The sequence below is a fragment of the Ciona robusta genome, chromosome 10 (genome assembly GCF_009617815.1).
Source record: "Ciona robusta chromosome 10, ASM961781v2".
Classification (NCBI taxonomy): Eukaryota; Metazoa; Chordata; class Ascidiacea; order Phlebobranchia; family Cionidae; genus Ciona; species Ciona robusta.
The window spans coordinates 2,733,230-2,760,943 of NC_143244.1; the positions used below are offsets into that span (position 1 = coordinate 2,733,230).

The window sequence follows — 27,714 nt, forward strand, 5'->3', positions numbered from 1 at the left end:
ATTCAAAAAGATGTTTTAATTAAAACTGTACAGTTATTTGGTTTAAGCAATAAAAAAATAATTTTTTAAAAAAAAAAAATTTTTTTAACATAACTTTTTACAACAATTTTTTTTTTTGCAAAAAATTTTATACAAAAATTTTAGATTTAAAACCGTACAACTACATTTTTTGTGCAAAAAAACATAAAAAAAAACATTTTTTTATGTTTACCAAAGGAATTCAAAAAAATGTTTTAATTAAAACTGTACAGGTATTTGTTTTAACCAATAAAAAATTAAAATTTTATTTAAAAAAAATTTTAACATTAGTTTTTACAACAATTTTTTTTTTTTTGCAAAAAATTTTTGAAAAAATTTTAAGTTTAAAACAGTACAACTACATTTTTTATGCAAAAAAAACAAAAAAAATCATTTTTTCATGTTTCCCAAAGGAATTCAAAAAAATGTTTTAATTAAAACTGTACAGTTATTTGTTTTAAGCAACAAAATTGAAAAAAAAAAAATTTAACATTAGTTTTTACAATAATTTTTATTTTTGCAAAAAAAATTTAACAAAAATTTTAGGTTTAAAACAGTACAACTACATTTTTTTTATGCAAAAAAAACAAAAAAAATCATTTTTTTTATGTTTCCCAAAGGAATTCAAAAAAAGTTTTATTTAAAACTGTACAGTTATTTATTTTAAGCAATAAAAAATTAATATTTTATTTAAAAAAAATTTTTAACATTAGTTTTTACAACAAATTTTTTTTTTTTTGCAAAAAATTTTTGAAAAATTTTAAGTTTAAAACAGTACAACTACTTTTTTATGCAAAAAAAAACAAAAAAAATCATTTTTTTCATGTGTTCCAAAGTAATTCAAAAAGATGTTTTAATTAAAACTGTAAAGGTATTTGTTTTAACCAATAAAAAATTAAAATTTTATTAAAAAAAAATTTTAACATTACTTTTTTTAGCATTTTTTTTTTGAAAAAAAAAGCATTATTTCCTAGGAATTCTTAAATAAAGCCAATTTAATAGAACGATAAGCCAATATTTAAATAATTTCACTTGTAGCAGCACTAGCAGAGTAGCAGGCCACTGAAATTTGTGGTTACCTACATTTGTTATTGCTGTTACTTAAGCTGTTAACATAGTTTAAAACTGTACAGGGACTTGTTTTAAGCAATAAAAAACTAAAATTTTATTAAAAAAATTTTCAACATTAGTTTTTACAACATTTTTTTTTGCAAAAGAAATTCAAAAAAAATTAAGGTTCAAAACAGTACAATTACTTTTTTTATGCAAAAAAATCATTTTTTATATTTCCAAAAGGAAATCGCTAACCATTATGCCAATATGCCACGGCGCTACGTTATTTGTGATATTATCCAAAATACTGATGTATGTGTGCAGTTAAGTAACAAATGTGCAATAAGCCAACATACATAAACATTTTATGTATTCTTTGTCAAACTATAATGTCCCAACCCCCAATAGGTTTATTTGCAATATAGTAGGGTGGGAGAAGATAGGACACTTTGTCAGCCGAGACTCTGTTTTAATTTTCTTTTTACGGACTCCCATTTAATGATAATCAGGAAAATAAAGTTACAGAATTATTCGACAGTATTATCACCACTTTATAAAAACGCCCGTCATAGCTGATCACTGTTTTTTATATTAAAAAAAATATGTAGAATAGAAACAAAATACTTTGAACAGGTAAAAAAATGCGAAATAGTAAGGTGCTATTCTTTAATGCTCACTAAATCATAGTAAAGCCAATGAATTTTTTAGTTTGCGTGTGCGAACGATTAAACTAGTTTCATAGCTTTATAAAAACAACCTTAAATATTTCGTACAGGTTGATTTTGTCTCATAAAACTAGTTTTAGTTTTGTAAAAAAACACTAAGATATAAGCATGAAGAAAATAGGTAGGGGTCAAGATGACTTTAATTTGAGATAAAAACAACAAAAAAATATCGGTTTAACCTTATATATATGAAGTTTACACGGCAAAGAAACTAGCACAGCCTGTTAAACTCGGTAGGTTAACTACAAGTTGCAGAATACTGCTACTGTAAATATATTTCAATTTAGAGTCCCATCTCCCCCCACATTGTAGTTTTGTATGTTTTCATTGCGAAACTTTTAAAGATTTGCTTTTAATTTAGTAATTTATACTTCATGGGATATTCAACTATAAGATACTGATATAATAAAAAGATAATATTTTGAAAATATATTCGAAATTTGATCATTTGCACTTGGTGATAATTTAAAGGGAAGTTGCTTGTGCCAAAAAACAGAGTAGTAATACTCAATTTGTAGCAAAAATAAAAACTATTAATAGTAATAATCAATTTTTTGTTATTACAACTTTATATACACTTGTTGGATACAATATTTATCCATTGATGTTCGAACATTACCCATTGTCGTTCAAACAATACCAATTGTTATGCAATAATATAATGTATAAGTAACATGTTAAAAACTATAGCAGTAAGCCGGAGTAGGGCAAGAAAAAGATTGTTTAGACTTAATTTTCAAAGCGTACAGTATTATTTCGTGTTATTTACGTATATTCCTATTTATAAATACACTTAATAATCAAAATTAACAATGATTTTAAACTGTCCCATCTTATCCTGTGTGTTTTCGAATTTGTAAAATTTCACTTGTTGTGCGGGAAATTAAATAACTTCTCGTGTGATTTATTATATTTTATTAAATTGGTGTCAATTAATAAAGGAATGATGGTACTAATTCGTGGTATTACCAAAAAAACGTCATCTATTTTGATTTTGAAAATATTTGTGTGTCCTATCTTCCCCCATTGTACTATATAACAGCAGTGGTGTCGATTCTATAAAAATGTAGGGGTTGCGACATTAAAATACGTTACCTGGAAGTCGGTTTGTAAACCACGAATTATTATGTTGTAGTAAAAGTGTAAATTATTGCGATCTATAAAGATACCAAGGTAAAATTCCATAGAAAACACAAAACAAATGTATTCTTTACAAAGGGTACCGGGCGAATATTTTTTTAATTATACAAATACACTCCCAATTTAATTGAATTTGAAGTAATCAATTTGACCTAAACTATTTTGTGAGGTAACTGAAAAATTCAGATTTAGGATACATCTACTGTTTATTTTTGCAACATCTCAATAAAAATCCCCAACAGCCAATAGAATATTATGTAAAAAGTAAATTGAGGTAAAACTTGGACTGTACTCCACAAATTATTTTGAACTAAGCATAGTTTTTTATGACGAATATTAATATTTATAGTTAACATAGCTTTGAATTGTTAAAATTTTATTTTAGAACTGGTACCGCTGGGGTCTAGTTAGTACAGTGCTCAAAATTTATGTTGGTAACACCAGTAGAAGGTATCGAAAAAGGCCGCTGTAGTTTTTGTATTCTAGGATCACCTTCGTTATTATATTGACAAACACCGTCGCAAACCTACTATGCTGACATTTTGAGACAAACCTTCAGATGCAAGTATCAGGTCATTAAATGTTTCAACAGAACTTTTATATTGATAGGACATTACACTTTTTAAAAATATCTCAAATGCATATTTAACACACAGTAATCTATTCGCCCTAATAACCTATACTAGCCAATTTAATAGTCCAAACCAATTCATTGTCTACATTGATCACTATAAATCAAAAGAGTAATCTACAAATGTCGATATGTCACATCCACATGCCTCATCGTGTTAGGTAAGTATTCTAGTCTCTACTGGAATTTGGCAAAACATATATTTTTACAAATTGGTATAGTGGGTCGGCATTAAATTGATAACGATGTAAAAACTTGTGTTAGTGCAGTAACAAATATTATTTAATAATAAAACAGAAGCATTAAAATGGTCTTTATAACAGTTAGTGTACAGTCAAGCATGTTTTTCTAGTGATGTTGGTGGTGGTATGATCTAAGATTGTTGTTTCCTTTTATTATTTTAAAAATATTTAGAACCACTGGGGGATGCAGTAGCGGATTAGGTATTGGTTCATGTACTGGTTTTATAATATGTGTGATAGTTACCAGGTGATAAGAGTTAAAAAAGTGATACAAACAGTATTACAGTATGGAATTTACATTTGTCCAAAACATCTATTATGCAAATTAGGAGTTACAGGTAATTTTTATTAACAAATGAGAAATTTATGTACTGTTTTTGTTTAGTGTTTAATATATTATACAAACCAATGCGGTGGTTGTAGAACCAATTACCAAACTTATAAAAGCAAAACTTAAAGTGCTTGCTAATAAGAAGGGTTTCAAAATAAGTTTTAATACAAGTGGTAATCTCTCAAAAACGTATGATTCACTTATGCGACAGGCTTTCACTCTTTTCCTTTCCCTTGAGTCTCACACTTCTGTTGACTTCATAAGTACGAAGCGTGACTCCAAATATATCTTCGTGATACCTCTCTTCCGTCTGTTATGAAACATAGCATTTATTTTGGAACACATTTGTCAAATAAGAAATCAACAAAATACTTGTGCAAAACAATGCATAGCATGGATCATTATTGTCTACTTAAAATGTTTTTTATTTTTATTTTTTAAATAAAGTAATAAGAATCAGAAATCATATTAGTTGAAATTACTAATGGACATAAAAAATACTGGCAAAATTACCATTTTAATTAGTATGGAAAAATCTATTCATCCAATTAATCAAAAAGATTGTATTTCGATTGACTCGTAGTTGCAAATCGTGAAATATATACAGCAATACAGTCAGAAACATGATTACATAGGTATTTCAAGCTTATGTCACTAAAATTCCTTGAACATTTTTTACACCATGTTTTATTTGAATAATTACCTTCATTGAGTTGATAAACTCCTGAGCTTTTTCTTTTGTCATCTCTCCTTTTATACAAAGGATTTTTAGAAGTGTTTTGTTTACTTCTGTTGCCATTGTGACATCACCACACACATAAAAATGGCCTTTCTTTTCATGAACAATGTCATAAACAAAATCTGGAATCTCACTCATAATCACATTTTGGACATATCGCTGAAAAAACAAACAATTTATTGAACAAAAATAAACGGCTTTGTTTGCCACCTTAATTAAGGACATATTAAAGATAAAAACTTTGCAAAATCTTGTAAGTTACATGTAAACAAAGGTAAATGTGTATATTAAGCAAAGGTAATTTATTAACAGTACCTTTGGTTTACCCTTTTCCCTTGAAAATGCAGTGTAAGCATGAGATATGGCTCCTTCTTTCATGGCAGCCGCAACTTCTTGTTTATAGAGGTGATCATGATTTGGATTTCTGCATCCGAACAACAACGCCATCGTGCAGCCATTGTGAGCTACAAGATGTATGGAATTAACTTAAAATATTGGTGCCGATACTGCCATTATGTTTCTGGAGTAAAAAATGCATTTCACATTATAACATTTTTTTAAACTCAAATAGTAAACTATGTATTTTTTATACACAAACTTAAATAAATCATTAAACTTTTTTAAACTTTTTAGGGACATATTGGCATTACCTCCTTTTCTTATCTCAGCTAATCTCTGTTGCCAGAAACTTCTAAACGGAGCAATTCCAGTGCCAGGTCCAACCAGAATGCAAGGGATGTTGTCTTTAAGTGGAAGGTGAAAGGTTGGTGCCCTGGAGTATATTAAGATTTCAAAATATATTGAGTTAATGAACAGTGGTTTATTTGGCAGAGGTGTATGTATGCTATCTTAAAACATTGTGTGAACACAGTAGATTCATTCATATGAGATCGAAAATTACTTTTATTTAAAGCATGAGTATTCTATTCTGTATCGGTAAGATCCTCGGGCTTGAGGACCTGGGATTTAGGCCAGATTCAGCCCATTACCCAACACCCTCATGCGTTCAAAAGTGAACATCACTTGGTGACACATTTAAACACACTTTCGCATAATGTTTATTCTCCTCTGAACAACAAGTCAACACATGTGTAACTTCGTGGATAATTTTTTCTTTGTATGACTGTTAATTTGGACATCCTGTTTTGTGACTCCTGAGTTGAAGCAATGTTCGTTGGGTGTTTTGCCCTAGAACACATACGCCCACAATGACAGCAGTGAGCATTAAACACGGCACTGTTCCACTACAATGCAAGTGCCTAAACCACTAAGCCACTACGCCCGATTAAAGCAGAGTAAGAATAAAGTGTCACGACTCTTGTCGTTCAATGTTACAAAACGATTGTAATTCATGGGTGTTTTGATTGATGTTGTTTTAAATATAAATATTACAAGCGCTAAGTATACATAAGAAAATAAAGATTGGCCAACTCTTTCCAGCAACCCAGACATTAAACCCTTTTATAGAACAGCTGAATAAGATACTTCCTGTTGCATGATTTACACTTAGCACTAAGCCATACATCAAACTTACATGGGAATAAAAGATTAACTTTTACACAGTTACTCAGTGCTTTTTCATGTGTATTTCATTTTAAAGCAGCTATATTAAAAGAACTTTTATTAACGCACAGCAAAGGTTCAAACTTTGGTCTAAACTTAAATTTTCAAATAATTTAATAACATGGGGCTTACGTGCGAACAAAACATGCAACTTCCTCATCATCAGTTATTGAGTTAAGATAAGATGAACACACTCCGTGATGAAGAGGACCTGTTCCTCCTGGGGGGATAATTGATAAAAGTTTCATAACGTTACAGTATTGCAAAGAAAATATCAACTTCATATCAAAAAGGAATTCTTTCTACAACAAGTTACACAAACGTCATTAGTGCGGTTATCCATCATCATATGGTCCCATTTGGTTAAATGTAAAAAATTTTGAGCAATTTTGTTGTGAAAGTTCATAATGATCTTTTGGCATATTTAAGTGTTGAATGTGAATGTAACTTGCTTTATCTTTGCACGGCTTAAAAAAGACAGTTATAAAAACACTTATGTTTTGTTTTGTACACCTTGTGCCAGCTTACGAGTTATCATTTATGTAACTTTGTGGGTGATAATATATTTTGGACAACCCATTATTGACCACTGGGTTGGGGCATTTCTGTTAAGTGTCTTGCCCAAGGACACATGCACCCACAAAGTTACCAGCGACGAGCCTTAAAGCCATTACTTCAGGGTTAGAGGCATGCGCACTAACAAACTGTGCTCGCTAGTGTTACTTAGAGTTTGGTCCCCAGTTTTTCCACAAAGCTGTTTTGTACATGAAATTATGTAAGGACAGGTATCTGAGGTATGTTGTACAAAGTGTACGGAAGTCGTTCAGAAACTGATTAAGTTTGTAATACATTCTTTTTTTATATCTCTATTTGTGTTTGAAATATTTAAATATCTAAGATTTCTTATGACATCAAAAGGTTATAATATTTATATTATTTTGCTTCACCCAAGCTCAAATATAGAGAAAAAGACTACTAATGTATGTTCACCGACTAATCCACATGGACTAATCTTTATTAAATATGCAATCCTTTCCAAAGTGACATGTTACTTATTTCAAGATTCTTTAAAGCAAGTTGCAATAATAGTAATTGCAAAATAATAATAATTGACAAAAAATCCTGCTAAGTATATTACTTCATAACAGTAAGTTATTACAAATCAGTACATTACCTCTGGTATGATAGGTTACTACACTAACGGTGCAGTGAATTTCACCAGGAAATATTTCAGGTGAACTGCTAATGGAGTAATATCTTGCTTGAAGAAGTGGGAGTTGTTTTAATAGAAGGGCAGCTTCAAGTTGAATGGATGGAAACTGATTTAAAACTTCAATAAGGTTTGGGTTGTTCAGAAACTTCCAATCTTCATATTCAGATTGTCCCTGGTAGTAAACATGTTTAATATTATTCCATGATATTCTGTTCCTCATGTTAGGTACACTTTGTTCCACAAGAGTAAGTGTTCCAATTAGCAACTGACTACATATCACCTTGCAAACAGAAAACTACAGTGTTACACGGTTTACACAATACTTACACCACCAGGTTTAAAGCATTAACAGAAAACTGTACTACTGTATAACAAAAACAACACTATCACAGCGAGTTTTGAAAATTTTAACATCATTAATCTTAAAGAAAGGTAAGACTCTTAAGGTTTGGTGAAAACTTTAACACTACCCTTGAATAGAATAAGCAAATCACCTGACTTAAAACTTCCAGTCTCTTGCTTTCCTCTTGGTTTACGTCACACTCTGAGAACAACTTGAGAAGTTGTGGAGTGGGAGGTGTTGTTATATCAAGATACCTTGAGAAGGCCATGTTCAACGTGCAAGGGGGGAGTCGTGTGTCTTCTTCCCAGTATTTTAAGTTGCCTGTAGAAACATCACGTATCTTTATTTAAGCAATCATGTGAAATACTCACTAACAGAATAGGCGTACTACTTAACAAATATAAATTACCGATTTCTCGCGAAAGGAAAATTAAAAATACTTGGTTTTCCTAGTAAAATGAAGTCAGATCGTGAAACAAAATTGCCAATTCTACATTCATTTTAGGTATATATATATATTTGAAAGACACACAAAGTTACTGGTTGTAAGTGAATTTTGTAAGTAATAATCACCAATAATGCTTCTTTTTTCTCTCTTAGCTTCCAACACAACAACAGTGTTTTCATCAGTTGCGTCTCGAATTTTTGAAAGAAGTTCTTTTATGAAAATAAAATGCTGGTAATAAAACTTAAAATTTAATCCTAAGATTCACAGCAGCCAATTTAATTAATTTCTACTGTTGTAAACTTGCAATAATATACCAAATGCTTTGTTTATCTTTTAGAACACAGTAGCTAAGATTAATTTAATGAAAACAATGGAAATTAGCACAGAAACTACAAAATCGTGGTCATTAAAACTGCTATATGGACAACATCTTTTTGAGTAAAAGTGTCACATAGGAGCGTCGCTGCTATACCAACCATAAAGTTTATTTAAACTTACACTAAGAAAACAAATTAAGATTGAATTGGAGGTAAAATGTACATAGAAACATCAATTCCGTAAGATTAAATTAAATGCAGATTGCAAATGGTGATGCAATTTACAGAGATGGTAAACAAGATACAGCTTTATATGCCGTTCTTTTCTTACCTTTAACTAAGTCTGGATCATTGCGTGGATAGATACCTAGATGATCTCCAGGGCAAAAGTTTAAGTTTTCACAATTTTTTGTTTCAAGTTGGATTAGGATGGTGGAACGACTAAATAAAAATATAAAAAAAAATATTATGGTATAATTATTTCAGAAAAAAAAATTAAATTAAAAATAGTTGTAATGAAACATTTTTTTATAACTCATTTTAGACTATGTTTCTTCCTTATTTAAAAAAAAGCATTTGTTAGGATCTACATATGATATAGAAAACTCCCATAAATTAAATGACATATATAATCAGTAATGATCACATTTCAGCAAGCAACAAAATCTATAATCCTAATATACCCAGATTCTTCGGATTGTAAATTTTTCCGCCTGATTAATCGACAAGATGATAATTTTTTTCTATGCATCGTTCCAAGTGCTGCAACAATCAAATACAACTCTGATTTATAGAAATATACATACTTACATATGCACGTCAGTTGTAACTTTTTCACAAGACTAATACCCTTTTGCATGGTCACTTTTATGCGCGTAAGTACTCGCATATTTACTCGCAAAACAAAGTTAACACGCATAACGTCATAAGCGTGTTACCTGCTGTAGGAGGTTGGTTGTTACTCGCATTATGCGAGTAAAGAAAAGTATGGTGGAAGTACAGTTTCACTTTTAATAGCCTAATCTTTTTCGGGTATTATTTTTACAGGATTTAGTTGGTAATAGCACCATGAGGTGTTAAAACTTATTTTATAAACTAGATTTAACAATATTGCGCTAAAATAAGCTTACTGAATGTTGATACGCGCATAAACAAAATGACCATGCAAAATAACGCCGTTAGCGAGTTATCATATGACGAGCTAATGCGGATCGCTATTCGCATTAACTTTTTACCATGCAAAAGGGGTATAATTAAATTTGTTCATAATCTTACGCGGGGACTAAGACGTCATTTTTACTCATGTTTTCACAAACTAATTATTGGTTATTTTTTAACAAATAAAATTGCCACTATTTTTATATTTATTAAAGAAAAAAGTAGTAACGGTATTAAATAATGCAAATAGTCTGTTGCTGTTGCTTTTTTATTACATTACTATGTTTAACATACTATTTCCATGTTACATACTTTTAATAACATTAGGTTGCACTTGTTTGTCATGAACAACAACTCGGAAATCTGTTCTCTCAAACTTAGAGGTTGACAATGAAGCGTTTGCATCTTCTAGGTTTACTTGCTCACGCAAACAAAATGTGTCACAAGCAGACTAGAATTAAAGAGCATGGTTTATTGCTTTTGTCCAGTTTATTTTTATTTAAGGAACTTCATGTGTATGGTTGTTGCTTTATCTTTATTTCATGCATCTTTAGTTACAATCCCCATACTCAAATTTACACATAATAGTTAAGTCTTTTTTACTGTTTTACATAACTTTGGACTACATGCAATGCACATTTACAAAGCTTCTAGAACATCTTATTCTTATTGCTAATACTAGACATACTTAAAATAAAAACTGTATTAACCATACTTAAAAACGAGTTTAAGAAACTTTTCTCAACATACAGTGAAAACCTCTTGGGCCCATCTCCGAAAACTTTCTTCCTGTCCACATAATTCATCTCCCTCCCCAATCTCCATCAACCTTTCACCCTCTAGCTCCCCCAAGAATGTGTCCATTGCATGAGCAAATGCGCAGAAATGTGGATATGCACGAGACCCAAGACCAAACACAGCAAATCTAAAAAGTAAATAAACCTTAAACATAAATAATACAGCACTATAATAGTATAATAGAAAGGGTATAAGTGCATGCAATAAACCATAGAAAATTAAAGATATTATTTAGTAATTGACTTTTACTACGTTGGTTAGATTGCTTGGTGTAATAAATTAGTAATCATTTACACTACAGTTATAATTTAACTTTTATAAGCTCACTTACTTTACATTAGCCAGCACCCCTTGAGTGCTGGATTGGATATCATTGGAAAATGAGTTTTGTTTTGTTGAAACTCTTCTAGACATAGGAGTAGCAGTTGCAACACTTTGAAAGCGTCTCTTTGTTTCCGCTTTTTTCCTGTGTTTCAATTCAATAAATAAAAGCCCAGATAAATAAATTTTAATCACATAGGCAAAAAAATAAGATACATTTATGTATCTTATTTTTTTCATTTAAACCAAAGTATATTTAGATAACTGTTGTTCTGCTAATACTACAAATTCTACTACAAAACATTTGTTTAAAATATTATACGAACTCTAATGCTGATCATCCTCACTTAACAGAATTGTTCGTTATAAAAATTAGAATATTAGTATGGTGTACATACTGGTCTTCCTTGCTGTCTCTCACTATTTTCTGCAATGCTTGGGCCAAATACTGAAAAAAAAAAACAATAATAAATTTAAACAGTACAATTAAAGGTACAAATACTTTATAATAACATAAAAATAATGGATAAAGGTGTGATTCTATTTGGTGATATTTAAGAGCACGTAAAGATACACTGCGCATTTTTGTAAATTCTAAATTGTACAGGTCTTAGCAGAATAATAAGGGAAAAATATATGATTTTGGTGACAAAAAAATACTATACACATAGGCCTACTTCTCCATTTTCAGGTGGATCTCCATTTCCAAATGTACTTGTAACAATAAGGACTAATGCTTCGTATTCCAAGTTACAAATGTCATATTGGTCCATGGGTACAACCTGGTTAAATAAAGTTGCATGAAATGACATTGATTGCCGTTCAATAAAAATAGTGTATAGATTACAACACGATTTTGCCTAAAGGGTGCTGCTATACCCGTAATTTGGTATTTACTAACAGCATAGATGAGGGCATGGTTTGTATAAACACCTAATACATTGGAACAAGCATAATTTGAAGCAACCCGTGCTTTAAGGTCAATAGACATATTAGGAATCAATAGACCATTATATTGTAACTCGACAAAGGTTATGATGTGTGTAAACTGATGCCATAATAATGGGTATATCTACCACGTTCAATCAATGTTTAGAATACGCAGTCACTGACCTTTGCATCAAATGCATGATTAAAGATCTCCTGCAGTGATTTACTATAAGCGTAAGACTTCCCTGTCTCACTCGCGTACAGTATTGTTGCTTTTATTCGATTTGCCATTGCTTTTGTCATCATTCGTGATGTCATAAGGACAGATCTGTTGGGAAGTTTTAGAATTAATTTAAAGAAAACATGGAGAGCATGAATACACAATAACTGCTGCTGTGGTTTTAAATAGTATATATTGTTCATACCGGGCCGGCTTTGGTTTAACCAATTAGCCCAAAACCAGGAAAAAGTTCAAAGCTCGATGCTGCTAACCTGCTACCATACCGCGTGTAAGAATAATAACAATAACTTTGAACCAATGACTTTGATATACCTTGCCAGTTCTTTAAAATGAAGTTTATTTTTTCTTTTTTTCATCACAGAGTCTTTCCATTTGTAGTAGTGCCAAGGATCAGGCTGGTATTTATATATGTTAACGTTAAAACCCAATTAAAGCAAGCAGCTTTAAAATAGAAGTCCATGGCTAGAGTTTGGTAAGAATGTCATTCCAAAGTCGCAACAAAAAAATTGAATTTGCATGTAAAAGTTTTATAAATTCAGTACTTGAATACCTAATACTAATTTAATAAAGCGTTGTACTGCATTAGTAAGGAATCTATAGAAAACATACACCATCAAAGGCAACATGTAGTTACAAATGAATCTATCAAAGAGCAAATTCAAGCAACAAAATTAGTAAGTTGACTGACCTGATATAAACATGCAGGGTTAAGCGTATAGTTCAATATCTCTTGATGAAAAATTGGGGTCGCACTGCCAGATACTGGGGGAACTAGCCACACCCAATCTCCAGGGCAACCCCCTCTCAATTTCATTTCATTTGAAAAATGTTTCATAAAGGATTCAGTTGCGACATGGTGGTCCATGATAGTAACGTTATCATCCTGAAATATAAAAATAAAAATAAACAAAAAAAATAAACGGAAACAAAATAAAACGAATAAAAATTAAATACTCATATTATAAATAATAAACAAAGGAAAATCATAAAAAAACTGTGACCATATAAAAATTTAGCATTTTTAAAGTAGTTATTATGTCAAATTGTAAAGAAAAGTTCCTTTACATTGGCGGTTCTTAAACTATTTTGTATGCTTTACCCTTTTAACAAAGATGCTTATCAGATTTACCCAAAATATGTAATATGGCGCTCATTCATTAAAAAGCAACTAATTACATCGGTTATATTTAATGCGACGGATGCGCTTCATTTTTAGCAACAAATTGTTTAATGTCTGGTAAACTACTTAAATTGGCATAATTTTTCTTTTGGTAGCTGATTTACCCTCTAACAGAGGAATTTACCCCCAGGAGTAAATTTATCCCAGTTTAAGAAACACTGCTTTAGATCTTAAATGAAACTAAAACAATGAAAACATTTTACTATCCCACCTGGAAGCTATGTAAAACAGCAATATTCAGCTCCAAAATTGCTTTGTCTTTCCATAATGAAGCTGTTTTTTTTGTATTAAGACCCATAGCCTCGGCAACTGGCTGTTAGGTAAAAGTTTGGAAAAATTAAGTCACTTAGTAATAATTTTGCTTATATATATAGGTTTAAAATTGATCATTGTAAAACAAAAGTTTTAATTAAAATACATTATGTCTGATGCCGGTGGCAATAATTTAAAATAAAATTATTTGATATAGTTTTCTGGGGTAAAATGGATACCTTGGCAAACAAACTATCATATTTTCTAAAACTGTTTTTAACAAAAACCTTTGTTTTTTGAAGTCGCAAGGATACAGATATATAGTTCTGTAAGTATTGTTTCTTTACTACCAAATAAAATGATAAAATAGAATGAAAACATAGAATATCTTAAGCTAACCTAGAACCTAGTACCATATATATATATAACAACCTCGAATGCACGATAAATAATAAACGGTTCAACAACTTACAAGAATCAAATTATATCTCGCTGTATCCAATAAATCTCTTCCTATTTCTGTTCCCATAAACCATCCATTAAAGGGCACACCAGGAAATTCCACCCCACCAATGTTAAGCATTATGTTGCTCACTGCAGGCACAGCATACCATTTCAAGTTCATCTTTTCAAGCCATTCCTGCCTGAAAATTTAAGACTTAACGGTTAAGGTTTAATTAAATTTTTCTTTGTTAAAAAATAACTGTAAGTTTTCACTTTTTGACAGATTTCACAAATGAGATGGTCAGATAGATACCATTAGCACATTATATCTCATATGTCCTTGTTGTGTTTTTAACCATAAACAACGACTTTTTATAGCTGCGAAGATAGGGTTATTTAATTTACTTTTACTGTATAACTTTTATGATTTTATACATCCACAAGACACCACCAATGTATCTCAATTAACATCACATGAGACATATAGTAAGTTGGACAATGTTTATATTCTCCTGCATCTTCCTAATCGGCAGTAAAGAAGTAATATTTACAGAAACATATATCCTCACAAATCTAAAAGGGCGTTGTTAATTAGTAAAAACGCGATAGGTAAATATACGATTTTTGCTCATGGTATCCATCTCAGTTCACAGGAACTAATATGTATAACTAAGTTCATATGACTTACCCAGCGTCAGGGTGTCGAAGTTTAACTTCAAGCACAAGATTAGATGGAAGTTCATAAAGTTCAGGATCCTCACCGTTTGCTTGTAGCAGCAGTGGAAGAAGATCAAACCTTCCACCTTTACCTTTCCAACCCAAACGTTCGCACAGCTAAAATAGGAGTAAAACTAACTGAATAAATAAAATTTATTTATCCTTGCGTGGCAACGAATGTTCTGTCTTATATACTTTATTTCACACGAAACTCCCTTTACTGTTATGCTTTATAAACCTCTGTCTGGTTACAAATTACCACGTATGTAATTTGTAGATAATATTTTGGGGAGGATTTTATATTTGTTTTGTAATGTATGGCTGACTATTTAGACAACTTGTAAGGACCGACGTTGGTAAGGACCACTGGATTGGAACAAAAACTTTTATCCCGTAAGGGTAGACGAAACACTGAGGCAGGTGCGTTAACCTGATCAACAGTGCACGTAACTCTAACAGTGATTATAACACGGGTGTTCTGATCCATACAATTACCTAACAAAAATGTAACTTACTTTATTCTCTCGTGGCCGGCAGTCGTTATAACACGAGTGTTCTGTTTCATGCTCCTCGTGCCAGCTAACGAGTTACCAACTATACACTTTGTGAGTAATAATTTTTGTCATTTTTTTCACTTTTATGTGTGGCTGATAATTAGGACAACTCATTAGTAACCATAAGTGTGTTGAAGCAATTGCCATTAAAGGCCATACCAACGTATAATCTAAACTCGTATAGATAAGATAGATATGCTCAAATGTGATCTAAAGGTACCATCAAAGTTTTAAAATACAAAACAGCTTTTAAACTATAGGTTAAAAATTAGTTTTAAAACCGCAAATTCAACCGCTTGAGTAAAAATGGCAGTGGCGCAATGCATCGGATTTTCCATAAGAAACTCAACCATAATCGTTTTTAGTTTCCAAAAATCCGAAAAAATCAAATTTTAATTCTGGTTTTGTATAGTGCAATGGGGGAAGATGGGACACTTAAGCACATACTGCCAAATATTTCCAAAATCAAAATAAATGACGGTTTTTGGGTAACACCACGAATTAGTCTTATCATTCCTTTATTAATTGACACCAATTTAATAAAATATAATAAAACACACGAGGAGTTATTTAGCGATCCGCACAAAAGGTGATTTTTTTTCAAATTCGAAAAAAACACAGGATAAGATGGGACAGTTTAAAATCATTGTTAGTTTTATTATTAAGTGTATTTATAAATAGGAATATACGTAAATAACACGAAATAATACTGTACGCTTTAAAAATTAAGTCTAAACAATCTTTTTCTTGCCCTACTCCAGCTTACTGCTATAGTTTTTAACATGTTACCTATACATTATATTATTGCATAACAATTGGTATTGTTTGAACATACCATGGGTAATGTTGGAACATTAATGGATAAATATTGTAACCAATAAGTGTATATAAAGTTGTAATAACAAAAAATTGATTATTACTATTAATAGTTTTTATTTTTGCTACAAATTGAGTATTACTAATCTGTTTTTGGCACAAGCAACTTCCCTTTAAATTATCACCGCAAATGACCAAATTTCGTGCGAATGACCAAATTTTGAATATATTTTCAAAATATTATCTTTTTATTATATCAGTATCTTATAGTTGAATATCCCATGAAGTATAAATTACTAAATTAAAAGCAAATCTTTAAAAGTTTCGCAATGAAAACATACAAAACTACAATGTGGGGGGAGATGGGACTCTAAATTGAAATATATTTACATTAGCAGTATTCTGCAACTTGTAGTTAACCTACCGAGTTTAACAGGCTGTGCTAGTTTCTTTCTCATGTAAACTTCATATGTATACCGTTAAACCGATATTTTTGTTGTTGTTTTTATCTCAAATTAAAGTCATATTGACCCCTGCCTATTTTCTTCATGCTTATATCTCAGTGTTTTTTACAAAACTAAAACTAGTTTTACGAGACAAAATCAAACTGTACGAAATATTCAAGGTTGTTTTTTGAAGCTAGGAAACTAGTTTAGTCGTTCGCACACGTGCAAACTAAAAAAATTTTCGGCTTTACTATGATTTAGCAAGCATTAAAAAATAGCACCTTATTATTTAGCATTTTTTTTACCTGTTCAAAGTATACTGTTTATATTTTATATATTTTTTAATATTTAAAAACAGTAATCAGCTTAGACGCGCGTTTTATAAAGTCGTGATACTACGGTCGAATAATTCTGTAACCTTATTTTTCTGATTATCATTAAATAGGGTCCGTAAAAAGAAAATTAAAAAAAAGTCTTGTCTGACAAAGTGTCCCATTTTCCCCCACCCTACTATATATTGTAAATCGGGCGTAATATTAAGTTTTTTTTATTTAAAATGTTTAATATGTATTACTGGTACCGGCTGTACCATTTTCTTTATAAAAAGTCAGTTTTTCGTGTTGAACATTAGGTTTGAAATATTACTAAGTCAGCATAATCTGGTATGTAGCTAGGTTCAATCGAAAAATTAAAACATAATACAATTAAAATTTTTATTTTAGGCCCATTTTTTATATATTCGCAAAGAAGAAGCATTTATTATACCAAATCCAAAAATAAAATTTGAATTTTCTTCAGTAGTTTAGAAACTATAGAAACGGTCAAATTTCTGCGTCTTTTGTTCTTATATGGGAAATCCCACGCATTATCGAAACAGCCGAACAGTACCTTTAGATCACATTTCGGCATCCCTATTCATATACAAACTTTCATTTTTCGTTGGTATGCCCCTTTGAGTGTCTTGCGACTCTTGCCCACAGAAATAAAAAAGCCTTGAACATATTACTTCTGGGTTCCAAGCAGGCGCGCTAAGCAACTGTGCTGTGGCGTTGGCACATGTAACTACATAGGTGAATTTTTTATATATAGTATCCAAGAGTGTCAAAACTACGAATTTTACCACAGGTTAAACAGGTATATTACAGCTTATATACGATTGCCGCAGTATAGCATTTAGCAGATCGTTAAAACAATGAAAACTCGCAATAAATACCCACCTTTAGACTTAAAATGTTTCTCACGCTATTAAGTGGATTTGGTTGATCTGTCAAGCATCTGGAAATCTAAACCCAAACTAAGAGGTCACGACACATGCGTGTGACGAATAACTCTATATATGTTACACTTCTGTGGTTTCCAGGTTCGTAAAACACCCGTGGTCGGATAAAATCGTAATGTAACGTAAAAGCAGCATAAAATACAAGGAACGTCCGAATCTTAACACAACACAGTACATACTCGCTTTACACTTTGACCACGTCCGTTTCCACGTTACTCCGTTGGAGACTAAAAAAGTAATTAGCGTGGGAGATTAAGGCAGCAGGAGGAGCGCATACGACTCAAGGCATATAGGGCGAGTTTCACGAGCAAAGACATTGTAACATATATAGTGGGTGGAAAATAGGGGACACCTTTAGCAAATAAAATCCAAAAAGTCTGACCATGTTTTAAACAATTAACTACGGTCTATGGCAGTTTGAGAATTGTTTACTACCAAATCGAACAAAAAAAAACTCTCCCGACACTACTATACAATTTACCAGCCCAGTGGTTTGTAAACCAACGATAAGCAAACAAATTGTCGGATATGTTACAAGCAAGGCACCGGATCCTTAGATAAGCAACAGTCACAACAGACACTGCACCAAATCGTGAAATGAACTCATAAAATAAACGGGCGCACCATTTGCTTTTTAAATGAAAGTGTACAAAAAGGTGGAATTGAAGTTTTTACACAACATGTTTTCATTTCAAAACATAAAGAAGTGTGTTATGCCAGCTGGTACTACTATTGTATTGCTGTACGTAATGTGATGAGTAATGGTATTATTATTTTATTGCGATTTAAATAATAATACACGTTGGCCATTAAAATTGAAGCATAGCAACGAAACTCAAAAACTCATTTGAAATTTTATTATAACCTCAAGGCAAGGTGGTAACGCGTATAGAGTCACGTATGCATTTAACTGACTTAACCGAGTTGCTTTACAATTTATGGCATATGCGACCTTTTTATGAGGTAATGGGAGTATTCAGTCGCCCTTTATCCAAATAATACGTTAATTGCTGCTCGTTGTAACAGAGGGGTGGTATTTTATTCATTCGATTTCAAACCACAAAGTTTCGCAACAAGTTTTAACAAAGAAACAAAACCAACTAAAGCAATCAAAATTTCGGTTTTAAGATTTTGGAATTCCACTCTTGCATTTTACTACTCGTGTTGTAAAACATTACGACGTAAATCAAAGACCTATAGCGTTTGCTCAATCGTCTTTTTAGGGTTTGGTTTTTTCAATTCCGGTTTACTTCTGATCAATTTTTTAAAATCTACTGTTTCGATTTCGTTGCAAACAATTCAAATCTGGTAACATATATTCATTTTTTATTTCCTGATTCCATTATTTCCTGAAATATTTTACCAGCAAATGTGACGAGAATAAAAATAAAGTGCGTGCCCTATCCTACCATTTATGTTATAAAAACAACGAAGATCAGTTAGTAAAATACAATTGTTCTGGACTTGCTAAATCGCGGGTTTAATCATGTCTTTTTCGCGTTTTTAATTTGAGCACCGGTAATAAATTAAAAACCTCTGTTTAATAATGTATGAGTATAACACTGCGAGAAATGACAATGTGAGTAATAGGTATAACGAACCGTGAATGTACTGACGTTTTCCATCCATATATAACGTGTTAATTTTTTCTTTGAAATTTATTTAATATGATATGTATGAAGTATTGATTCTTACGTCACATTACGTCACGAATAAGAAACAAATTAAATATTGTATCCATAGTTTACAAAAGGGGCTTGCTCGAAACATTGACTCGGGTATAAGATCACAATAGCCGACAAAATATGCCACAAGCAATCAATATTGGAGACACATTGCTGAACATATATAGGCTACGTATAACAACTGGTAATACCATATCCGCTCGCGAAATAACAGATAAAAATATATAGGCTAAACATCTGTGTATAATATTGCCTTATATCCATAGGGTGGGAGAAAATGGGACACTTAAGTACATATTGTCCAATATTTTCAAAATAAAAATATATGACGTTTTTAGGGTGATACCACGACTTACCAAATCATTTTTTAATAATTGACAACAGTTTAAAAAATATATTAAAACACACGAGCAGTTATTTAGCGATTCGCACAACAGATGTAAATTTACCAAATCGAGAACACACATTGTAAGACGAGACAGTTTAAAACCCTTGTTACTTTAATTAATAAATGATTTTTTATGAGAAATACTCGTTAATACCACGAAATAATATTAAACGCATTGAAAATCAGGTTTAAATATTCTTTTTCTTGCTCTAATGCTATATGGTTTTTGACTTGTTATCTATACAGTATGAAAAACAGGTATTGTTTGAACGGTGATAGGTATTGTTCGAACACCAATTGATAATTATTGGATCCTACAAATGCATATGTAATGAAGAAAAATTGGTAATACATGTTAACAAAGTTAACATTTTTGCTACGAATTGCGTATTGGTACACTTTTTTTCGGACATATATAGGTTATATTCCAGTACAAGTGACTAAATTTCGAATGTATTTTTCATATATTATCTAGTTATTGTATCCGTATACTATATTAACCCTGGAGGCATAAATTATTGAATTAAAAGCAGAAATATCAAAGTTTGGCAATAAAAACCTACAAAACTGCAATGTGGGGGAAGATGAGACACAAATTTAAGATATTTTTATATTAAGAGTATTCTGCAACTTACAACTAACCTACCTGTAAACGTTATATGTATACCCTTAAAACGATATTGTTTTGTTTTTCATTCCTAATTAAAGCCAAATTGATCCCTGACTGTTTTCCTTATGTTTATATCTCATTTTTTTCCCAAAACTAAAACTAGTTTTATTCGACAAATTCCACAAAATATTCTAGTTTTTTTATAAAGCTATAAAACTAGTTTAATCGTTTACACTCGCAAACTACAAAATGTCATCGGCTTTACCAAGATTTAGCGAGCATTCAAAGTTAGCACCTTACTATTTCGTATTTTACCCTTTCAAAAAATACTGTTACTATTAAACATATTTTTTTCTGATTACCATTAAATAGATGTTCGTAAACAGAAAATAAAAAAAAGTCTCGTCTGACAAAGTTTCCCATCTTCCCCCACCCTACTTTAGTAAAAATGGCAATAAACATATCCCATGGTTTATTTGCGGATTGTAAGTAGCAGCTACGTCACCGAGATACAAGATCCCGAACAGGCATAGCTTATCTGGACAATGTTTAACGCCTTACGTTAACATTTTAGCAACGTCAATGTCGGTGTGTTTGACTTAGCAGTGATAATTCTTTTCAAAATGCTTACTAGATTCCGACATGATTCCTTACAATGTATAGTAGGGTGGGGCAAGATCAGACATCTGTTCAATCTATTTTCTGTCTCCTTCAGTATTAAACAAAGAACATACGAAACCGTTTCTTTGCAACTCCGATTTTGTTGTTTATTGTTTAAAACACGATAGGAATATTCGGATATTGTGTGATAAAGGTGTCCCATCTGCCCCCACCCTATTATATACCATGACTAGATTATGCTTTATACCAGAACTCTCAGATTGTTTTACCTCAGTCAGTTCCAAATTTGCAGGATCACCGACCAAGCTACCGTCTTCCTGTCTGTAGCAAGCGTATCTTATTAGCTGCGAGTTCCAGACACGAAACTCAGTTTTGACGTCATTTCTCGGCGGGAAAAAAGTGATGCATGATCTAAATCAAACATTAAGCCAAAATAAAAACATAGAAAGGATATTTAATCAAAATTTACAAGAAATTTCAGACCGATTATTCTAGATTAATAAATCTGTCACGAACCTTAAACTCGAAGCGTAATTTTGGATTGTATAAGGCTTTAGGCACAAATCTCATATAATTACACAATATCAGTCAAATATCTATGTATTAGGGGCTTGACGCCAATTACGTGGTAAGGCGGTCGTCTCGTATTACACAGTTCAACAATACCTGATATTTCCTTTGTTCGTCGCGTATTTTAGATGGGAGCATATTGCTTCAAACATCTCGTACGTACTAGTCACTTTTCGGCAGTCGAATACCTTGCAAGTATTTGTTTATTAAATTACCCCCAAAGGTTAATAAATACAAAATTATAATACATATATGACGTCATGAAGCATACATGTAACTTGTTCCACTGAATACGACCGATGCACCGCGGTGCATTCCTCCAGGCTGTTTTTGCTCCAAATATCAACTCGTTTTTGGTAAGTTCGTAAGTTCCCGTAGAGTCAATTGAGTTCATTACTTCATCCAATCGAGCACCGTGCGCTTCCGAGTCGTTCCTTTTGAAAAAATGATAACATTTTCTCAAATCATCGCTTATCTTTAAAGTAGGTTTGAATAAGATGATATGTTCTAAACCTCTTGTATCGTTTCAAATGTTGGTGTTTAGAGCTAGGCCAAAACTCGTGACTGGAGTTAGTTTATAAAACGGTTTCTCTCGATTTAAATCTGCGGAGACTAATTTGTTGATGCGTGAAGGTTAAGCTTTCAAAAAGTAAAAGCAGTTTTAAACCGGTTTGTTTCTGTTATTCAAGTGCCAGTAAAGCAAAAACCCACTATAGCATATTTGACAGTATATACATGTGTACATACACAAAATCCAGGGTCTCACCTTTTCATTGAAGCGAAGTACTGGTCTATAAAATCTTTGGCCAGTTTTCTTACAGATTCGACACTCGGTTTTCCATCTCTGGGGTCACATACCATGTTGCTTGGTTGCATGAGGCTGCCATTGCATTTCTTAGGAGCGCAGTGATTTATCTAAAACAAATATTTACGTAAATGGTAACCGTACACGATTGAGTAGCTGTAGAAAACAGGAACTATAAAATAATTTACCCGTAGGCCTAAAAAACATAACATCTTTCCAGCATGATTGTTCCTATTAGTTATACCTTATCTTTTTCGCTATTTTTTCGTTAACGAAACACAAGTTGTGTTAGTACACTGTTAAATTAATACAGTTTCTAGTATATAGTTCACGTGGTAGGAGTAACGATGTCCCAAGCAGCCATATACATATTGTATACATGCATATCATGCTTATGCAGAATGTCAAACATCTACATAGAGCCCAACACTCAGGTAATGTTATTTATATATAACATACGACTGAAATATCTTTTAAAAATGCCGTTTCGGTATATATACTATCCTACCGGGCATGCTTTTAAATAAAGTGTTTCTCTGTGGTTTTGATCCGTCTCCCAATTTTTGAGATTCGCAAACTCCTGTTTGTTGTTCGGAATCTGAAGCATTTCTGACACAGGTGTTAAAGCGACTTTGTTTCGAGTATTCGTATCTTTATCAACAGTTCTGTGAAAGCTAAGATATGTTATCTCGTTCCGGCTATAATGTTATATCCACATACACGAAATGCAGGGTTGTCTGCTACAAGTCTGCTACCATGACAAACGAACAGCGTTTTGGGACCGAAAAAACAAAAAAAACTTGTAAGCTCGGCAGTGCGTATCATTTCTAACACAAAACTAAACTAAATTTGAACCACACTTTATACTGTGCTGTGTATCTATTTATTTACTTTTACTTGCAATAAGCTAAGTATGCGCTATTCTAAAAAGCATGTGCTTCGATTTTGAACGTAAAATAGCAAAACCTGTGTTAGCGCCGAAACAGCAAAAATCGTGCACTGTCTCTTACACACTTTATAATACAGTCAAAAACTAACCGACACTGGCGGTCTGTCGGGCCCTGAAAAACCAACAGTCCGAGTAACGCAGTAACTGTGCTTTATAAAAACCACTTGAACAATTTAAAAATAATTAAACATACTAGCAAACACTTCAATGACATCAGATAATCTGTACACAGGGGCCCAGGGCCAAATGTATAAAGGCGAAGGAGTTGTCGTTAACCACAGCGGGTCCTTCCGAAACAAACACAACGGTAAAATATCACCGTGATTGTAACATTTGCGTGACTTTTACAGCTTAGATTATAAATTCATAAACAACTGTATTTTTCATGGAATATATATCAGTTTAAGTTTATGTTATATTATATAGGAGGTCGGAAGAAGATAGGAAACTTTTTCATTTTATTTTCTCGTCCCATTAGCTAGTAAACATTCAAAGAATTATAAAACTGTGTCCTCACGACCCCCATAGACAGCTATTATTTGCTTATAAATGCGGAATATCTACGTGATGGAAGTAACTATATGGTAACGTTTCAATCTGAAAGAGAAGCAGTTCGGTTTACTGCAAACAGTACCTGCCATTAGCGTTAACCCAAAGGTTCAATTTTGAAATAGTTGGCGTACATATAGTAACACTTTTCCCTAAACTGCCAAAAAGCAAGCCGTAACACAACCCTGTATATCAAGCTCTTAAACTAAATTCTTGCTAACCGATGTAGAGTAACTGCCCTAACCTCTGTAGTTCAAATAAGGTGTACTTGGAACATTATGGGTTTAGTAAATGTATAACGGTTATAGCAATTTCATTTGGCATGTTGGCCGCCATATATATCTCATCTTTGTTTGCGGTTTAATAAACGGCCTTTATAACGTATTGTCTATTCGCTATTCAAGCACGCAAGTAAACTTCGTCATAAATTTGCTTTACTAAAGAAAGGCATACAAGGCAACAGCGTTACAAAACATAGGTTTTGGTTGAATTGTTACGAAAAATCTCGGTTATGTACCATTGGCAAGACTACCTTAATTGCCTATAACCAATTGCATAAAGACTAAAAACAAAATTTACTTGGTATTGCCCTATCTGCGCTGCAATGCCTAATACAACCTTATATATACTCGGAAACGTTATAAATATGAAAATTTTATACAGTTCACTTCAATTTCTGTTTCTTACGTATCACGGAAACGCGAGTTTAAGAGATACTATTGTGACGTCATCAAAACGTGACGCGAGCTTTTAAGTCAAGCGCCTTACATTTTACAACATCTTTTTTAGAATGCAACTGCTGAAAACTTAGAACGAATGTTAATACAGTGACCGACAGTCAGTATAAATTTAGACAACATGTTAACATAGACTTAAAATAAGCCAGTTCTATTTATTATCGCGTACAATAATGTCAAGTTTTAGAAGAATTACATTTCATCATATTTTCGTCATTCTTGTTTATCCGCACACTCTTGTCCAACTTAAGTGCCACTTATACTTTATTAACACAGTAAACAAATCAAACTGGAAACGCTTTTATATTAACTTCTTTTTATTGTAGCTAAATAATGCATGCAAATTACCTCCTTTCTTCAGTATTGGCGATGTCTAATCAAATGTAATACCACTAAAACTAATATATTTGTAAAGTCTAAATGGTCGAACAAGGCGCTAACTTTGTGTCAAAGCTTTATTTTTCTAACTCATGTCTAATGGATCAACACATTAAACTGCAGCCCTCCTGAGAGACAATTTTGCTCCTTTGGCTAAAAAACTAATTTTGATTAAGCGCGAGCAGCCTATCTTATTATGATATATCCATACACGTGACATGCCAAATAAAGTATACTCGCGCGCATTGTTACTAATGAATAAATCAAAGATTTTGCCGTAGATAAACAGACCATGAATGTTAACACACAGCTGGTTGAGTTGAACTTTACGACCAACGTTTTAAACTTGCCCGAAGTTCAATCACCAAATTTAAAGTAACCTTTAAACAGTTATAAAGCAGGCTTACCCAGTATTTTCCGGTGATTGTTTATCAGTTGGTACATCGCAAATTGGTGGTTTTATTCGATTATGATGTAGTAATTGGAAATCAATAGAGCGCTTGTTTTGGCTAGGAGAACATGACAATTGTGACGTTTCTACTAATTGAGTAGACTTGATCATATTATCGTCTCTATTGGTGACACTTGGCAATTCTCTTAAGCCGCCTGTTACCAATGCAAATTAATTATAGTTCTGGTTTGTACTTTTTTCCTTTATCAACAACCAGCACAGCAGAAGCATAAACGACAATGTAGCAGTGTCTGTTATAATGTATAGTGGAGCGGGGTGAGATGAGACATGTTTTTATTATGTTTTCTTGTCCCAGTTGATGGTAAACAAGTAATATTTAGTTATATAACTGTAGCCCGTGACTCTAAAAGGCCATTGTTAGTTGTTTAAAACCAATCGGGAAATAGGAAATCTATGTGCTAGCGCTATCTTACCCTACGGTACTTTATGAAAGCTAACACACTATATGAACTAGAGAATCATAACACATAATACTATACCAAATTGTAACTACGAAAAATACATGTAAGAGCACCTGATAATTTGTCAGGCCGTTTTGCTGAATGGAACGGTGTTATGGGGGGATTGGGGTTGGGATGGCTTATTCTAACAGTTCGTGGCTGGCCCTCCCTTGTAAATGTTGTTTGCAGATGTGTTTGAATTCCTTCTGGGCCCTTAATAATTAGAACGGCCTTTCCTCCAACCGGGATGGCTGTTTAAACAAAATTGTGCTTTATGTGTTAATAATTGATTAATCGTGGTATATATAGTATTACGAATATAAGCAACGTTAGTGAAATATGATTTTGGTACATTAAAAGCTTATAAACCAAAGTTCGCAATAATTACATCTCGAAAAAAGTTTAGGGCTTTCTAGTGTATTTTAATCTAATATCGTTATTTTACGATACTTTAAAAGATCAAATATAAATAACAGATCCATAATAAAACTGTACATTGCAAAGTTTTAGATTTAGCAAATTTGGTAGCATTCGATTATAAATTAAAACGACTACAGGACGAACACAAGTTATAAAGACGGGCGTTTGTTTTAACTTTTACAGCTACCATTCTTTAAAACTATTTATTAAAACCACCTACCACACCCCTATAAAAGTTATGAATTGTCATGTTTGAACAACGAGTTTATTGGTAGTATGTACAAAACCCTTGCAATTACCTCTTAAAGTTTTTAAACTTTCTCTATAGCTCGTCGTGGTAAGATCTACCCCGTTTACAGCTAGTATGACGTCACCAGCTTGGATCAAACAACTGTGGAACGCCGAGCCATCTAGCGGAAAAATACAACATGGAATAAATGAAAATTTGTTTTACTCTCGTGTAGCGGAAAATGGTAGTTGTTTTGCTTTATATACACATCGTGTCCGCTCACAAGCTCATTCAAGTTCGTGGACTGTTGGTTCTTTATGGCTGATAACTTAAACAACATAAGTGACCACCGGGTTAAAATAGCGAAATGTCTTACGCCAAAGGGCATATACATAAGGCAGAAACGACATTTTGGAAAGCATATAGGAGTTATTGAATACAAAGAATTATACTGCTCAATTATGGGCGGCGGAACTACACCTGTCAATATTTATACACACTCGAAAATTATTTAGTGAATATTTGAACTTATCGTTTATCATAATAACAGATATTAAGTGCAACGTCATATTGCGGTGGAATATAAAAACATCTGCCGCATTATAAACAAATATATAAAACAACGTTTACAGCTGGTTACCCTCCATCATAAACTCATTAAAACGTCATAGTTATGGCGTCATATATCAGAATAATGCTTTGTCAAAAATTCTTTGTTACACGCTGTTTAAGAACTTCAATAAATTACCTTCAACTAGTTCCATAACTTCAACTTTGGGTTTAATCTGTCTTTCTCTCACAAGAAATCCTAACCCAGTTTTGTGTCTTTTCGTCAGCACCACAGAAATAGCGTTTGCCGTAAAATCAAACTTATTTTTCCCCATTTTGAACGCCGACCAACAAAACCTGGACAACGCCAGTAGCAATACGCTACAAACGTGCGACAAAGTGTGTACAGTTTA

General features: G+C 32.3%; 1 protein-coding gene across 2 annotated transcripts; it reads right to left on the reverse strand.

Moving 5' to 3' along the window:
• Positions 1-3,748: 3,748 nt before the first annotated feature.
• On the reverse strand, positions 3,749-27,672 carry LOC149729523 (nitric oxide synthase 1-like). Of its 2 annotated transcripts, XM_089886707.1 has the most exons (31): positions 27,501-27,672; positions 26,823-26,933; positions 26,178-26,354; positions 25,599-25,797; positions 23,087-23,243; positions 22,540-22,688; positions 22,045-22,207; positions 21,870-21,961; positions 21,473-21,614; positions 17,838-17,903; positions 14,776-14,921; positions 14,116-14,287; positions 13,603-13,704; positions 12,900-13,094; positions 12,524-12,606; positions 12,154-12,298; positions 11,718-11,822; positions 11,439-11,488; positions 11,051-11,185; positions 10,672-10,846; positions 10,234-10,372; positions 9,447-9,525; positions 9,095-9,204; positions 8,572-8,655; positions 8,150-8,319; positions 7,617-7,827; positions 6,575-6,662; positions 5,530-5,651; positions 5,195-5,343; positions 4,844-5,038; positions 3,749-4,450 (listed from the first exon to the last, which is right to left on the reverse strand). In XM_089886707.1, the coding sequence occupies exons 1-31, from the start codon at positions 27,634-27,636 to the stop codon at positions 4,337-4,339; spliced, it is 4,161 nt and encodes a 1,386-aa protein (XP_089742833.1). In that variant the 5' UTR covers positions 27,637-27,672; the 3' UTR covers positions 3,749-4,336. The 2 variants fall into 2 exon arrangements, with proteins under 2 accessions (XP_089742833.1, XP_089742834.1); XM_089886708.1 differs by lacking the exon at positions 17,838-17,903 and having other exon boundaries at positions 27,501-27,671.
• Positions 27,673-27,714: the final 42 nt, after the last annotated feature.

What these genes read in the sequence shown, in the direction of transcription:
- LOC149729523 (XM_089886707.1), bottom strand. Translation starts at nt 27,636, where the DNA reads ATGGGGAAAAATAAGTTTGATTTTACGGCAAACGCTATTTCTGTGGTG. An exon ending in CAAATTTGGAACTGACTGAG is followed by an intron (nt 17,904 to 21,472) that starts GTAAAACAATCT and finishes GTTTGGGTTTAG; the next exon opens with ATTTCCAGATGCTTGACAGA. An exon ending in GGGGTGCTGGCTAATGTAAA is followed by an intron (nt 10,847 to 11,050) that starts GTAAGTGAGCTT and finishes TTTACTTTTTAG; the next exon opens with ATTTGCTGTGTTTGGTCTTG.